This window comes from Copadichromis virginalis, linkage group LG8, assembly GCF_057382275.1.
Source record: "Copadichromis virginalis isolate Kocher_CV1m ecotype Utaka linkage group LG8, C_Virginalis_male_GT1.1, whole genome shotgun sequence".
Lineage (NCBI taxonomy): Eukaryota > Metazoa > Chordata > Actinopteri > Cichliformes > Cichlidae > Copadichromis > Copadichromis virginalis.
Window position 1 is genome coordinate 18,591,158 of NC_140625.1, and position 17,124 is coordinate 18,608,281.

Genomic DNA, 17,124 nt, shown 5'->3' on the forward strand with positions numbered 1-17,124 from the left:
AGGTCCCCCCGTGTGGTTCTGGGATCTTTGCTCACCGTTCTCATGATCATTTTGACCCCACGGGATGAGATCTTGCGTGGAGCCCCAGATCGAGGGAGATTATCAGTGGTCTTGTATGTCTTCCATTTTCTGATGATTGCTCCCACAGTTGATTTTTTCACACCAAGCTGCTTGCCTATTGTAGATTCACTCTTCCCAGTCTGGTGCAGGTCTACAATACTTTTCCTGGTGTCCTTCGAAAGCTCTTTGGTCTTGGCCATGGCGGAGTTTGGAGTCTGACTGTTTGAGGCTGTGGACAGGTGTCTTTTATACAGATGATGAGTTCAAACAGGTGCCATTCATACAGGTAACGAGTGGGGGACAGAAAAGCTTCTTACAGAAGACGTTACAGGTCTGTGAGAGCCAGAGATTTTCCTTGTTTGAGGTGACCAAATACTTATTTTCCACCCTGATTTACGAATAAATTCTTTACAAATCCTACCATGTGAATTCATGGATTTTTTTTTCACATTCTGTCTCTCACAGTTGAAGTGTACCTCTGGTGCAAATTACTGACCTCTGTCATCATTTTAAGTGGGGGAACTTGCACAATCGGTGGCTGACTAATTACTTTTTTGCCCCACTGTATGTGTGCAAACATGGCCCAAGATTCAATGAGAGTTTCAGTGCTAATTTGGAGCAATGTTGGTGACCTCTGTCCTCTGATTCACAGCCGAGGAATGCTCTTTGTGCTTCAATCAGCAGCAGAACCAAGGAGAGTAGCCTAGTCCACAGCAGCGCCCTTGACTCAAAAATGCAGTCACATAAACCTCAGGTGTTTAAAATCTCGCCACTGCTGTTACACAAATACATGCAAATACCTCTCTCTCTCTCTCTCTCTCTCTCTCTCTCGCTCACTCACTCACACACACACACACACACACACACACACACACACACACACACACACACACACACATACACACACACACACACACACACACACAAAAGGCAAGCATGATGACCCCAAATCATCCGAATCTGAATGTTTAGGACCTTGAACGTCCCGCGCAGTCAGGGCCTTACAAAGGTCTACTGCACAATAGGAATTCCCCAGTTGGATTAACTAGACAGTCCTTGGACACACACAGAAAGAGTGGAGGAGAAAAATGCCGGACCACCCCTGTTTTCAGTTCATGCTGAGCCACCATGCCTGACTCACATTCACACTTTAAACACTCACTGAATGCAGTATGATAAAGGCATGGGTCAAACGATTCAGAACGGCGTTCCGGCACTTTTTGTTAAATCTTATAAGACGTTTAATACAAAATAATGTAAAGTCAATCTTGTTTTTCATGTAGTCCACCCTGGCCCTTCCAGTGGATGCCATGGAAGCAGCTAAGTCACCACATGTTGTCACCCGCACACGTCCTCAGAGTGGTGTCGATGCAAAGAAGATGCAGGGACAAGATGTTTCTTGAAGTGGCGTCTAATTTCAAATGCAACATTTCAAATAGCTCAACGAATATCACCAAAGAAACAAACTGTTCTGTAACATTTGCAACATACTGCGTCTGCGAGCTACCGTTATCTGCAGTTGCTGTAGCTGCAGTTTCCTGGAAGAAAAAGAAAAGTGAGTGTGAGATAAGTTCACACATAGAGATGGAGGAAGACAAAAGAGAAAGAGGTCAGGAGAGGAAGATGGGAGAGTCTCTTCAAAGGTAAGGACCAGAAATTTAAAGCTTAAATCTGAACAACAATGAATGCTATTATATATGTCAGTTTAACCATTAAAATGAAATTTAAATAATATAATGGATCAAAGTAGGCATCCAGATACCTTTAACTATGGCTGACTTACAAGACCGGTTCCTAGAAGTAGTAATCGTGAGTAATTTTAATTTTAATTTAAGCTACTGATGTTCTTTCCAAATTCCACCTTTTACTAGCATTATACTGGTTTGACTCATTCCTCAAATCCCACTTTAACCACTGGATGAAGCACAGAAAAAGGCTGACATCATCTGCTAGCCATAGTTTCAAGCCTAGGATCTGAAAAAAGAAAAAACAGAACAATGTTTCTCTAAAAGAGATTAAAAGCGTTTCCTTAATTAAAAATTGGATTTATTAATGGAAAGAAAAAGAAAGGGTGTTGATCCTACCTCGCAAACAATAATTAGATCAAAGAAAATTTACGTATAGCTCACATGACCTTGTGGACACAGACGTCTTTGTTTGACGATGAAGACAATGAAAAGTGGTTGAAATATCTGTAAGACTCAAAAACGTGGGCAAAGATGCAAATACATACTCTTTATTCATTATCATGCTCACTCGTCTTGATGTTTTGTTTTTTATGTGATCCATAAACAGTGTGAACAGCACATACAGTCCCGTGAAAAAGAAAGTTTTTACTGGGCTGTGTGAAATCCTGTGAAAAACTGAGTAGCCTACACCCGATCATTCAGTTCAACCATCTTTAGCAGCAATAATTTGAAGTAATCATTTTTTCTCTGACTTTATCGGTCTCTTACATTATGGAGGAATTTCGGCCCACTCTTCCTTACATCATTGGGCTTCAGTTCTTTGAGATTTGGAGGTGTTCATTAATCCGCAGCTGTCTTTGGAGTGTTGCAGCACTATTTGTTTTTCAGCAATTCTGTTGTAGACTTGCTCATGTCCTTGAGATTGCTGTTCCACTAACCCAATTTCAATCAAGATGTAGCTGTTGGACAGATGGGCTCACTTTGACTCTAGAATACTTTGGTATTGACTGCAAGGTGCCCAAGTCCTCTGGTAAAATTGGATGTCTCGAGAACGGTCTCGAGACCACTTTTATGTGGTCTTGGTCTTGTCTTGGTCTCGCTGTCTCGGTCTCGCTGTCTCAGATCGACATAGTGGTCGGGATATTTGGGGTCAACAGTATCCATGACACACAACGTAACGTTCGATAATGTGTCATGCGCGATAGTCAAGTGGAGCGTGCGTCTGTCCTCTCAGTAAGTGAGTGAGACTGTAGACAGCAGTGAGGAGGGCTGTGCGAGTGCATCGCAAAAACACATAAATATGCCTGGCACCCGTGGCTGCAATTTAAAGACTTTTTTTGTCTCGGTCTTGGTCTTGGTCTCGTCTCGACTTTGTCTTGGTCTTGACTCGGTCCGTCTTGGTCTTGGTCTTGTCTTGGTCTCGATACCCTCTGGTCTTGGTATTGTCTTGTTCTTGGTTTAGGCAGTCTTGACTACAAGTCTTTACTCTGGCTTCAAAGCGAGTCCATTACCACTCCACCACTTTGAAAGGTTTTATGAGACGTCTGTGCTGATATGCTGTATTTGGTTTTCACTCAAATTGGCGCTATACTTTATGACTAAACATCTCCACTTGAATTCTGTCTGTCCAAAGGAGAGAAGTCTTGTTGTTTGTTCGGGGAAACAACTTTTCTAACCATGCTCGGGCGATCGTGGCTCAAGAGTTGGGAGTTCGCCTTGTAATCGGAAGGTTGCCGGTTCGAGCCCCGGCTTGGACGGTCTCGGTCGTTGTGTCCTTGGACAAGACACTTCACCCACTGCCTACTGGTGGTGGTCAGAGGGCCCGGTGGCGCCAGTGTCCGGCAGCCTCACCTCTGTCAGTGCGCCCCAGGGTGGCTGTGGCTACAATGTAGCTTGCCATCACCAGTGTGTGAATGTGTGTGTGAATGGGTGGATGACTGGATATGTAAAGCGCTTTGGGGTCCTTAGGGACTAGTAAAGCGCTATATAAATACAGGCCATTTACCATTTACCATGCTGCCATGTTCTTTCTAGCACAAAGAGGTTTTTTCCTTGCACACTGCACAGCCTGATCTTGAGTTGAATTTACTTGGACGTCCACTCTTGGGATGCTTGCAGCATCTTGTTAACACACACCTGAGTGCTTTAGACCTGCAAACTGCCAAAACTTCTACTTTCCAGGAGGTGGTCACACTTACTGGTGATCAGTTAAACAAGGGGATTTGTAGCACCTGCTTGTTCTTTACCCTCTTCATTCTTATGGGAACAGTGAATGTGGACTTTCTTTTTCACACGCCTGTAGAAAGTCTAGTTATTACCATTTCTATCTACTAACACATAGTGGCATGGTAGCCTCTCGCCTGTCCCAGTTAAGCTGTTAAAACACTTTAGCTATTTTTCTTAATTAATTAATGAATTATTTTTCTGTGCACTCAAACCTTTTCATTTAGAAAAGGAATTATGGACATATAGATATCAAGATATAGGCCCCTAGAAGCTTAATCATACCCTGCCTTGACATTACCAGTGTTAAAACACCATCAGATAAATTGCTTGTTTTCCGTCTAGACTTAAAAAATTAATGATCATATGTTTGTAGTGGTTGCTCCTGGTTTTAAAATTGCAAGACTGTCATCTGTGCTGATTCATGTCAGTAAAATCTACAACTAATCTCTCTGTTATTTTGTATCTTGTTTTGTCCTTGAATCACAATAGCTTGTTCTTTTATAAATACACTGTGTCATTTATCATGGTTGGGACAAGGTGTCTGACATGTAGGCCATCAAAGACTACATAACACAGTTTGAACAGCCATTCAATGTGATAGCCATATCGGAGACCTGGATAACTCCTGGAAAAGAAGAAGACTTTAAAATAAATGGATATGAATTCCTTCATGTAGACAGGATCAACAAGAAAGGAGGTGGGGTGGCACTTTACATTGATAAAAACCTAAAGTACAAAAGAATGGGAAGAATGACAACTGTTATTGATGGAGTGATGGAATGTTTATCAGTGGAAATAAGTATAGAAAAAAGGAAAAACCTAATTGTCAGTTGTATATATAGAACACCAGGATCTAAGATTGAGATATTTAAGGATAATATGGAGGACTTATTTACAAATATAAATCAGAAAAGAATGTTTATTTGTGGGGACTTTAATATTGACTTATTGAATCCAAATCATAATAAGAGTACAGAAGAATTTATTGATTCCATGTACAGCATAGGTTTATTTCCACTGATAACAAGACCGACCAGAATAACATCTCATTGTGCAACTCTATTAGATAATATATTTACAAATATAATAGAAGGAAAGATAAAAAGTGGGCTGTTAATCAATGATATAAGTGACCATTTACCAGTCTTTGCATCGTATAATTGCCATTATAAAGTGAACAACGATGGACATAAGATTATTTACAAAAGAATAAGAACAGAGAAGACCTTAAATTGTCTTAGAAATGAACTTTTAAAGCAAGATTGGAATATTGTATATGAACAAACAGAAGTTAATAAAGCTTACGAAGGATTTTTAAGAACATTTAACACATTACTTGATAAAAACTGCCCAGTAATTGAAATCAATAGGAAACACAACTATGCAGGAAGACCATGGATGACAAAAGGACTACAAAATGCCAGCAAAAAAAAGAATACCCTATATCGAGAATTCATAAAAAAGAGAACAATAGAAACTGAAATGAAGTATAAAACTTACAAAAATAAATTAACTAATATAATGAGATCCTGTAAAAGAGAGTATTACATTAAAAGGTTAGAACACAATAAAGATAACACAAGAGATATATGGAATGTATTAAACAGAATAATCAAAAATGAATCAAGGAATAATGATTACCCTGGGTACTTTATAGAAGGGACAAGAAGTATTAATAACATGGAGGAGATAGTAAATGGCTTTAATGAATTCTTCGTAAACATAGGGCCAAAACTGGCAGAAGAAATAAAGGTTGATGGAATAGAAAGGGACACTGGTGAAAATATTGAAAGGAATAGTAGCTCAATGTTTTTAAGAGCAGTGGAAGAGAAAGAGATTTATGACATGGTTAGAGGACTTAAGAACAAAACCAGTACAGACTGGAATGATATTGATATGGTAACGGTAAAGACAGTTATTGATGGTATCGTAAAACCATTAAAATATATATTCAACTTGTCGTTTCAAAAAGGAGTTTTTCCACAAAAAATGAAAGTTGCTAAAGTTATTCCCATTTACAAAACCGGTGAAAGACATCATTTTACAAACTATAGACCAGTGTCAATACTCTCCCAGTTCTCTAAGATACTGGAAAAACTCTTCATAAAAAGATTTGACAGTTTTGTGGAAAAATATGAATTAATGACAGATAGTCAGTATGGGTTCAGAAACAACAGATCAACAGCTTTGGCACTGATAGATTTAATGGAAAAGATAACGGAATGTATGGATAATAAGAGGTATGTGCTCGGAGTTTTCTTAGATCTAAAGAAGGCGTTTGATACTGTTAATCATGAAATTCTATTAAAAAAACTGGAAAAGTACGGGTTTAGGGGAGTGGTTTTGGAATGGTTAAAAAGCTATGTAGGGAATAGGCAACAATATGTACAAATAAATGAATATAAATCTAATTTGATGGATATAGCTTGTGGAGTACCTCAAGGTTCAGTACTGGGTCCAAAAATGTTTATTATGTACTTAAATGATATCTGCAGAGTATCGGAGATTTTAAAGTTTGTAATATTTGCAGATGACACAAATATACTGTGTGCAGGTGGGGAATTGCCACAGGTTTTGGAAATGATCACACAGGAATTAACGATATTAAAGAAGTGGTTTGATATAAATAAATTATCATTGAATCTCGATAAAACCAAATTTATGTTGTTTGGAAACCAAAAGAAAAACATCGAAGTAGAAATATGTGTTGACAATGTATATTTAGAAAGAGTAAATGAAATAAAATTTCTTGGGGTGATCATTGACCACAAGCTCTGTTGGAAGCCACACATTACTTATGTTCGGGGGAAATTGGCACGGGGCATTGCCGTCCTGGGGAAAGCAAAGCATATGTTGGATCAGAAAGCACTGCACATTTTATACTGTGCTTTACTACTGCCATATATGAGCTACTGTGTAGAGGTCTGGGGAAACACATACAAAAGTAACACACAAACAATAACTATAATACAGAAAAGGGCCATTAGATTAATAAATAATGTAGGGTACAGGGACCATACAAATGCACTCTTTGTCAAAATGCAAGCTATTAAATTCCAAGACTTGGTGAAGCTTAAAACAGCGCAAATAATGTATAAAGTCAGAAATAAATTGCTTCCCAAAGAAATCTGTAAATTGTTCATAGAAAGAGAAGGTGGGTATAACTTAAGAGGGAAATGGAATTTAAAAATACAAAGTGCTAGAACAACTTTAAGAACTATGTCAATCTCAATTGCAGGAGTTAAATTATGGAACAGTCTAACAGAAGAAATAAAAGACAGTCAAAACATAAAACAGTTTAAAGTAAAATATAAAAACCTAATTTTAAATAAGTATAAGAATGAAGAAAACGGGGTTAACCCAGGATGGTAATGTTGCTGGTAATGGTGTTGCGGTTCTTTTTTGGTTGTTTTTTTGTTTTTTTGTTTTGTTTTGGTTTGTTGTTTTTCCATAACTTGTGTATCTGCAAATATACACATTCTGTATTTTTCATATGAAAGAAACTATACTGTGGTGGGGCTTGCTAATTTCTTGTTTTTGATTTATGTATGTTATGTTTTGTTTTACTTCATATGTTTATATGTTTCATATGTTGTTTGTTTAATTTAAGACAAAAAAAAAAATTAAATGAATGAGAGGTAAAACTTGAGGGGGTAGGGACAAATAAGTAAATACTTCAGCCTACTCCTTTTCAAACAAATAATGGAATGATATTTTGTAATGATTGTGAAGGCACATGTTTGAAATGTTTGAAATAAAAATGAACTGAACTGAACTGAACTGAACTGAACTGAACATGTAGGCTTTAACATTTACAATACATTATGTTGACTACATTTTAATCACAAAGGTAATAAATTCTTAATGTAGCCCTTAATATGCTCAGACAGATAGTTTCACAATGCATTAGAGTGCTTTAGCAGCCTTTCAAGTGGATAGTTTATAATGTTAATATTTAAAAATGCAGTCTGCAGAGATGATATAAACCACATTGCTTAGGTTTACACTAATACAGCTTCACATTGTAAACATTTTACTCCCATAGTGGTCAAACAATCTTCAAAAAGGTTTATTTAACTTGACAAAGAAACATGAGACAATCTGTAGCTGAATTCTTTTCATAAATTTGTAAATATCAGTGACGTGTTGTGACTTTTACAGGAAGGGAAGCAGTGATAAATGAACATTCTGTAGTAGGTAGACAAATGAGAACACATAAACTGTGTGAAACCAGAGGAAAATGACAGCTTGTGTGAACCTTGTTAAAAGTAGCTATGTGCAGTCTATGTAGCTGTTTCTGCAACATCCCAACTCTTTTCTCTTTGAGTCTAAAAGGACTCTGACAAGCTCCACACAAAAGCGTCAAGGCTTAAAGCTGTTATGTTTGGAAGAGTACTGGCTTTGTTCCCTAGTCAGGCTGGACAATGGAGTAAGAGCGAGTGAACACAGAAAAACGTGTAGGTCGAGGCTTCTTTCTGTTATAGCTTCAAGCTCATTTACTTTGTGACCTGCAGCCACGGACAAATGGGACACACACAGATGAATAAAGAGGACGATAACAAGAAGAAGACGGACGAGGAGCTGGTGCACCTTCGGAGGGAGATTGGGCTGCTGCCTGCTGTATCTTTCATCATGGGAACAGTGGTGGGCAGTGGGATCTTCATTGCACCGAAGGGAGTCCTAATGAACAGTGGCAGCGTGGAGCTGTCACTTCTAGTGTGGGGACTGTGTGGGGTCCTCTCCTTGTTTGGTAAGATCTGAATAAAGTGTATTCTGTCTTTTAAAAGCTGTATTTATGTCTCAAGCTTAAAATTCCATAAACTGTAAATTAAAGATGTCAATTCATTGTTTCGTGAACTACACATTTTGAAGCATCATGTTGCAAGCTTGGTTATCAAAGTTTATCAAAGTTCATCAATAATTACAGATGTAAAAATAAATCTCTTAAGCTGGTCATAAATATTACATGTAATAGGTATCTTCAATGTATACATTTGTCTAATAACCACAAAATCTGATTTGAGCCCAACATGATGATCAAATTCTTTAAAGGTTTTGTCAGAAAGGCCTTTGATTGTCAAATCACAATCAAAAAATTTTCATGTGCTTATTTTCTGTTCTTCCAGGGGCACTGTGCTATGCTGAACTAGGCACCACTTTTACAAAATCAGGGGGTGACTTCACGTATCTATTGGAGACATTAGGACCCCTTCCTGCTTTCCTCCGACTCTGGGTTGAGTTCTTATTTATCAGGTAAGATTATTATTTATCAGGCTAGAGTTATAAAATAGAGTCAGCGCTTAATCACTGAAAATATTTTTAATATCCAGACCAGCTTCGACTTCCCTTGTGTCCTTGGCCTTCAGTCGTTATGTGGTGGAGCCATTCTTCGCACCATGTGCTGCTCCGACAATGCTAATCAAACTTGTGAGCATCCTTGGAGTGAGTGAGTGGTTTTCAGTTCTCAGTGTTGTGCGAAAGTCTTGAGTCTACCTTGATTTCTTTATGTTTTGCTTCCAAATAGACTGTCTTGTAATAATTTTTCTCTAATTTCTTTAGCTGACTCTATGAAGAACAGAAAAGATAACAGGGCAAGAGATTGTATTTTTGCTCTCACAAAGTGATTCCTAAAGTGTTATTAACCAAAAACCTCTCAAGTGTGCAGTGTTTCCTTTGAAATGTTGAGGAAATGGGAAAAAGTGGTTAAAAGAATCTGTAGCAGATGAACAAAATCCAATGAACATGTCCTTAAGTTATAGGAAAAATCCAGTAGAGACTGAGGTATGCATCTAGGCCTTCAGGTAATCCATCTAAAATTCACAGAAGCCGTATTAGAAATGGTCTAAGTGGAAGAGTGTCTGTTACAAAGCCACTGAGGTATGCTACAATACAACAAACTGAAAGTCTGGTTTCATGGAATATTGTTTTGTTCAAATCACTGAGGTACAACAGTGAGTGTCTGAACCAGCTGTAAAACACAGTGGAGGCTCTGTCATGGTTTGGGGCTTGATTTCATGCTGTGATTTTGGGGATCTTGTCAAAATTGTTGGAATTCTGAACACACAAAAGAAACGTCTGACTTTTATAAACCTTTCAATATCAGCTGGAAAGTATCTGACTGGGAATATTTTCATTTTTCAGCTTGAAATGATCCCAAATACCCTGCCAAAGCAGTAAAAGTATATGTGAATAGAAAAACACACAATTGAAAACTATCAGTCATGGACTCAGATCAGAGCTCAGATCTGAACTTGACAAAAATCAGCTTGAGAGAGGAAAGAAAAGGAGGCAGCCAACATGTAAAGAAGATCTTTGAATGTCCTTCAAGAAGCCTGGAGAACTAGGGAGTTCAAGAATAAAGGTCGGAGTACCAAATCTTTAAAGCTCATTTAAATTGTAAAAACAAGTTTCTGCAATTTTGTACAAACTTGTTTTGCCTATATACTTCCAAACAGAACACATATTTCCATGCGTGCAGAAATTTTACTCATTCATCTATTTCCCATTTTCCTTGCAAAATATAAAGAGATGAAGAATGACTCAACAACTTTGCACAGTCCTGTATTTTTATTTTTTTTTACATGTTTGTATTATACTAACCACAATAGTTTATTTTGCCAGTTGTTTATCTTTGTGTGTCTGTAGCATTTCTTGTGGCAGTCAACTGCTGGAGTGTGCGCATGGCATCTCACATCCAGGTCTCTTTGACTTTCATTAAGATGTTTGCTTTAGTCCTCATCATCATCCCTGGCATCATTGCTTTGGTCAAAGGTGGGAACACGTAATTGTTATTTCTGAAGACACAGACTTCCTAACTGTAAAGATCCACCCAAAAAAGAAAATAAAAAATACTGAAAAAAAGCTGAAAAAAGTAAGAAATACTAAAAAGAACCAGCTTCAGGAACTAATTAGGTTAACTAGCAACAAATGAGCAATATGACTGGATATAAGAAGAGCATTTTAGAGAGTTTCTCAGAAGTAGAAATGTACAGAGGTTCACTACTCTGCAAAAAAAAAAAAAAAAAAAAAAAAAAATCAGAATAATGTAACATTCTTGCACAGTGGTAAAACATGGCTTTGGCCCAAATTTATGTTCAATTGAAAATACGACATTGCTTTTCAGAGACTGGGATTTTCTCTGTGTGATCATTCAATATATTTTCCATGTTCAGTTGTGCACGAAATATAAGATTTGTAAATTCTTGCATCGTTTTTGTACATTTTTGCACAGCAACCCAAATTTTGCAGAATTGATTTTGTACTACTACTACTACCACTAATAACAACAACAACAACAACAACAACAACAACAACAACAATAACAATGCATTCAGTTGGTTGTCATCTCTTTCTGTATCATCCTTTTTGCAGGAAAGACTGAAAACTTCCAGAATGGTTTTGAGTTTGAATCATTAACATTAGACAGGCTGCCACTCGCCATCTATAATGGCCTATATGCCTACAGTGGATGGTAAGCAAACATATTATATCAGGAGAGCTGCTACAAATACAAACGATTTTAACATGTTTGGGTTTGGTTTTTTTTACCATAATTTATACAAAACTATTTTGCTTAGCTTTGTACAGTCCATTAAATCATACTGTTACAAACATCAGATGCCTGTGTCATTCCTTATTTTTCTTTAGGTCCAATTTGAACTTTGTCACAGAAGAGGTCAAAAATCCAAGCAGGTAGATTGCATCTTCATTTTTTGTTTCTCAGACCAAGTTGGCTGCAGCTCTTATATCACTCTGTCTGTATCCTGTCTTAACAGAAACATCCCACTGGCAATAATCTCGTCTATGGTGACCGTGACAGTCTTATATGTGCTTGTTAATGTGGCCTACTACACTATGTTGGCTCCCACTGAGCTGCTGCTGTCTGATGCTGTGGCTGGGGTACATCACATTCTGTACTGTATTAAAAAAGAAAAATCAGAGCGATGTGTGTACAGAGTTTGTGTGATAAGCTCTCTGTCCCGCAGACATTCGCCACCTGTGCTCTTCAGGGATTGGATTCTGTAATTCCAGTACTTGTGGCCTTATCTTGCCTCGGAACACTTAATGGTGGCATCTTTGTGTCACCAAGGTATTCGGACCTCTTAAAACATGATTACTGCCATCTTTTCTGTGGCTTTGAACTCATGTGAGAGCTCTGTCTTGCAGGATGCTTTTCGTTGGAGCCAGAGAGGGCTACTGGCCACAGATCTTTTCCACAATCCATATCCGCAGACACACACCTTTACCTGCTTTGCTGTTAACGGTAAAGAGCTGTCCACACATTATAAACCAGTCATCTACGTAAATAAATAGTAAAACGCTTTGAAAATAAAGTACAGAAGACAAGGCATTGGTCAAAAACTCTCAAAGTAGAATGTTTAATTTCAACCAAGAATAAGTCCTAATATTTTATCGTGAATATCTTATTAAATATATTTAAACTGTATATTTAATTCACCTTAAAAAGATATGAGATGATTCTTGATTCTGTGTATTTAATCACTGTGTGTGTAACAGTGACATAAGAGTTACTCTGTTTTCTGTGTGTCTCCAGTACCCACTGATGGTGATCATGTTAATCAGTGGAGATATTTCCCAGCTCATCAGCCTTGCCTCCTTTTCTCATTGGTTCTTCATTGCCTTGGCAACCTTGGGGATGCTCATCCATCGATATCGTTTCCCCCTCCACCCTAGACCTTTTAAGGTTAGCATATTGTACTGAATTGCAAAGCCTTTTTGTCTTACTACATGTTAAACTGAACAATTTATTGGTTTGTTTGTTTATGTATTTGCTACATTGTGGTTATTAACATTAAGGTGCCGTTGGTCGTCGCAGTCACCTTCACAGTGGTGTCTTTCTTCATTGTGGGTCTCTCTCTTTACTCGGACCCTTGGAACACAGGATGTAGTTGTGTAGTTACATTGTCTGGGGTTCCAGTTTACTACATGACCGTCTACCACTTTTGCTTGCCCCCCACATGGAGGCGAATCTTCAGTAAGTCTCATACCTGCAAAGCATTTGAAGTCCTAGTCCATCTGTCCTGCAAGATGGACTAGGTCTCTCACAGAAACACGTGGTTGTTGTGAAAACACTGCGTCACTGCAGTTTTGCCTTAAAATGTATTATCCAGATTTTGATGGGGAAGTCTAGCACCTGTTTGCGTGTAAAATCTAGGTGGTTTTCCATCAGCTGGAAGTGAAATCATGCAATATGCATACTCATTTTGTTACAAAACATCCCTGTGAATGAGGAAGTTAATGACTGAAATCAACTCCTTGCAGAACACGGACACTTTTATTTGTAGTAGTGCTGAAACTTCCCTACTCCTATCACTATCTTACAAATACCCATAAGTCCAATATAAGAGGTGTAAGCAATAATAATAGAACGATAATTTCATTATTTATTTAAATATTTTATTTTGAAAATACAGTGACCACAATGTGGATAACACAGGAACCACAAAGTTTTCCAGTTTTCCACGTAATGCACTTTTTATTAAAGATTTGATTTATTAAGGGAAAAATGTTATTCAACAAAGACGAATGGGCCAAAATTCCTCCACAGCGATGTAAAACACTCATTGTCAGTTATCGCAAAGTCTTGATTGCAGTTCTTGCTTCTAAGAGTGGTACAACCAGTTTTTAGGACAACTGCTTTTTTACACCAGGAAGGTTTGGATAACATTTTTGCCTTAATAAACAAAATGATCGTTTAAAGACTGCATTTTGGATTGATTGGTGTTATCTTTGTCTAAGATTATACATTTTTTGAAGAAACATGGGAAACATGTAAGTGTGACCAAAAAAATAAATAGAAGAAATCAGGACGTGATACATAACATCTTCACAGCACTGTATGTGAAACACGAACCTTGGGCTATTATTAAGTCATCAGACTCTGAGCTGGGTCAGACCATTCTTTAGGAAGACAGAAAGATAAACATCTTAAGAAAGAGAGCACTTCTTGACCTGTGCATAATACTGTTTCTCCAACATTCCCAGATTATTGCAGCAAGCAGCTGCAGATCCTTCTTGAAGTGGCTCAACAGGAAGTCAAGACATGCTGAAGACCTGCTTTCTACCAATATACTTCCTGGATAGCATCTTGACAGGTTCTAAATTTTTTGGAATAGCAAAGGGGGAAATTAAACAAAAAGAAAATCCTCTGGTTGAGGAATTTTAGTTAGAACACTGAAAGTGGTCGTTTTTTTCTCAAGGTGACTGCTGATGGGCTCCTGAAGCTGCCAAGATCTGTAGGAGCCATAAAACATTGTTCTATCCGAAGGCTGTGTTTTATTCCTGTCATGGTTCCTTTAGATCTTTTTTTTTAAAAGAACTATTGGTTATTTCATGTTTTTCTTTTGCTGTCACTGAATATTTTAGAATGTTTTTCTTTTTAACCCCCCTTTTTGTTTATTTTTCAAATAAATCTTGCTTTTTTTTCTCTTCTATATTCACCTACATATTCATATTCTGTGTCTGCATTGAATAAACACAATATGTTCACGTCTTCAAATACCAGAGTGCGTGTCGTGCGTTTTAATCATCTTCTGGAGCATGATCTGCTACTCCGCTTCACATTCCTCCCATACTTCCACCCGGTCACGGTTCTCCCACGGGGATTCTCGATTGTTTAGGCAGAGAACTTCACTTTTCTGCTGCAGGAGAGAACGAGAGAGCTGGAAGGCGACAGGAACTCACTTTCATGTGAGTGCTTATTAGCAGTCAAGGATGCCAATCCAAGATTTGGTAAACAGCAGTTTCTACCTTTCTGGATTTGGAGGATTTCTGGTGTTTGCCTGAGGATTTGTTATGTTACGGCAAAAACATAATCAATTGACATGAAACAGGGTTCCTCTCTTTAGCATTAGCCTTTTATTCGACCCAAGATAGGCAACTGAAGCACAGCAGAGAAACAGATAAAATGAGCTTCTGGATACGCAGACTTCCCTTTAGTTTCCACTTTAGCGCACGCATTTAAATGCCCTTAAAGACAGCTCATTCCCCCAGTTTGTCACTGAAAGTCTACGGGCGTGGATGTTTGAGTGACACCTGGATGATGGTCTTGAAGCAGCGACGTAGTCTCTGTCTGGATGCTGCAAACTTGGAGGTGGAGGAGGTGTGGCAAAAAAGAGAGATGAGGAACAAGAGGAGAGCGCTGTTGTTCCGTCACAACTCAGCGTGTCCGGCTCAGTCAGTGTATTGTTGAAAACGGGAGGGTCGGGCTACATTCCGCATTAGTTGCAGAAGTAGTGCCATCATTGAGGAACTTTGCCGCAAAGTTTCGTTGGGATTGATTCGTTTTATGAGAGCTGAAGGGGCGAGCGAATGGAGAAGCACAAAGGTAAGAGGAGAGGTTTTGTGTCAAGAACATGAGAAAGGGCTGCTGACTTCTCGGGTGGGATTGGTGACACTGCTTTCTTGTGAACAGTTGTAATAAAAAGTGGTACTGTGCAACACGCAGGGTAGACAAAAACAGGCTTGCGGTGAATAATTACTCGGGTTTTTACACGGGAGAATCTACTGCTGTGACTTTATATACTTTCGAAATGAACGATTAAGAAAAGCATCTTCAGATAAAAGTTGTTTCGGTTGTGCTTGTTCTGTTCTGCTGTGCTGTGCTGGAATAACACACTGTTTTCAACATGTGGATCATTTAACTGTCGGTCACCTGCCACTCATTAAGGATGTAACCAAAATAACCCGGGACACGAAGATGGCTTTTCCACGACCATTCAAAGTTGGGTTCCATAAAATTGTTTACACTGTGGCTTCTGATGAATTCCATTAGCTGCAACATCGTTCTCACAGCATTCCTCAAATTCCTGTGGTTATTTGCTCGCGAGGGGATGAGCAAGGTCCTTTTAATGCTTCCTGATTAACACAATCAGAGTTTAAAATAAAGTTAGGTGAATCTCACCTCGCTTGCCTAACTGCAAAAGAAAAACAAAACATCGCTCTTTGGACCTCTGCACTGCTGAGAGGAGTGACTGTCCGACTCCTGGCTGGAGTAGAAACAATGGCAACTAGTCAAAAAAGTCTTGCTCCCACATTCCCGTTTACCAGCTGACTGGTGAGCCCAGACTGCTAACTCCCACAGCCCATCAGATTACACAGTCAGTGTTTCAAGCAGCCACTTACAGAGGTGTTTTATGCGTATGTGCATTTTTCACCCACTGTGGGAGAATACCAGCTGAGGCGTTTGACTGATTTTTTTCTTTTCTTTTCACATATCCCTTATGTTTGTTTTTGTCTTAGCTGAACACAGATATATCTGGAAATGTTTTTATTGGGCTCAGAGGAATTTTCCTCTCCTTTGTTACCCGCCATTCCTCCCAAGATTATGCCAGATTATTTGACAATGACAAAAACATCAATGATATAATAACAAGTAATAACATGTAATAACATCCGTCGCCCTCATGTAACAAACAGTGATGTTGTCATGTTTTAGGACCGATGATATTACAGCGATCGTCCACCAGGGGAGCCACGTTGCTCACTTCACCGCCTGCTGTGTGTGTGTCAGTGGTTTTAAAAGTAGTAAGAAGTGAGATTTGCACCACTTTCATTTGATGCCTATCAGGTCATCCTGATAGGGGATAAAGGTGTTTAAAATGCCAATGATTCGATGAATTATGAGTCAGCAATGAAGGGGAGGCAGAGGCAACAGACTTGCAGTGGGGATGTAATTGATTAGAGAAGGGCAAAATTGGGCGGGTAAGAAACAGGCTGCAGAGAATGAGTCGGTGTGTTCAGGCTGAAAAAATGGAAAAAAAAGCTGGACTGCACCTCTTTTGGCAGCGCACTAGGACAATGAATTAGATACTAACAGCCACAGGCAACCATTGGAGGGGGTACAGTAAAGGGAAACCTGGGAAAATTCAGGGAGGCCGATGACAAGGAAAGGTATTATTTAGTATTCTGGAAATGTTTCGTGCTTCTGAAATCTGACTCGTGCCGGTTTTCTTCCAGAGAAGCAGCCCAGCAGCTCATGCCACTGATTCTCACACCTTGTGCCAGAGATGAAGATCGAATTAGTTCAGCCACCTGGAGCTTTGTTTGGTTTCCATGACCTCTGGGCTGTCGTGAGACATATTTGGGAATCGATTATTACAAAAGAGAACGCACACTTCTGCAGCTCAGC

General features: G+C 38.7%; 2 protein-coding genes across 5 annotated transcripts in view; both read left to right on the top strand.

The window, feature by feature from the left end:
- Window positions 1–1,579: 1,579 nt before the first annotated feature.
- Window positions 1,580–14,495, top strand: LOC146703161 (cystine/glutamate transporter-like). Of its 2 annotated transcripts, none has more exons than XM_085466285.1 (13): window positions 1,580–1,703; window positions 8,489–8,724; window positions 9,101–9,227; window positions 9,305–9,420; window positions 10,596–10,745; window positions 11,346–11,445; window positions 11,622–11,666; window positions 11,750–11,873; window positions 11,960–12,063; window positions 12,141–12,237; window positions 12,529–12,678; window positions 12,792–12,969; window positions 13,980–14,495. In XM_085466285.1, exons 1-13 carry the CDS (start codon window positions 1,645–1,647, stop codon window positions 14,042–14,044), a joined length of 1,551 nt encoding a protein of 516 aa, XP_085322411.1. In that variant the 5' UTR covers window positions 1,580–1,644; the 3' UTR covers window positions 14,045–14,495. The 2 variants fall into 2 exon arrangements, with proteins under 2 accessions (XP_085322411.1, XP_085322412.1); XM_085466286.1 differs by having other exon boundaries at window positions 1,582–1,703; window positions 10,620–10,745.
- Window positions 14,496–15,122: 627 nt separating this feature from the next.
- afap1l2 (actin filament associated protein 1-like 2) overlaps window positions 15,123–17,124 on the top strand; it is a 48,680-nt gene continuing 46,678 nt past the window's right edge. For 2 of the 3 annotated variants that reach the window (XM_085466288.1, XM_085466289.1), the window contains exon 1: window positions 15,123–15,321. In XM_085466288.1, coding sequence (XP_085322414.1) covers window positions 15,306–15,321 — 16 coding nt within the window. In that variant the 5' untranslated portion in view covers window positions 15,123–15,305. The remainder of the gene's footprint in view (window positions 15,322–17,124) is intronic. The other variant, XM_085466291.1, reaches the window with a different exon arrangement.

Bases quoted from the DNA above. Each gene is read 5' to 3' on its own strand.
- LOC146703161 (XM_085466285.1), top strand. From the start codon at position 1,645: ATGGAGGAAGACAAAAGAGAAAGAGGTCAGGAGAGGAAGATGGGAGAG. The intron at 8,725-9,100 runs GTAAGATCTGAA...CTGTTCTTCCAG, and splicing joins TGGGGTCCTCTCCTTGTTTG to GGGCACTGTGCTATGCTGAA. The intron at 9,228-9,304 runs GTAAGATTATTA...TTTAATATCCAG, and splicing joins GTTGAGTTCTTATTTATCAG to ACCAGCTTCGACTTCCCTTG.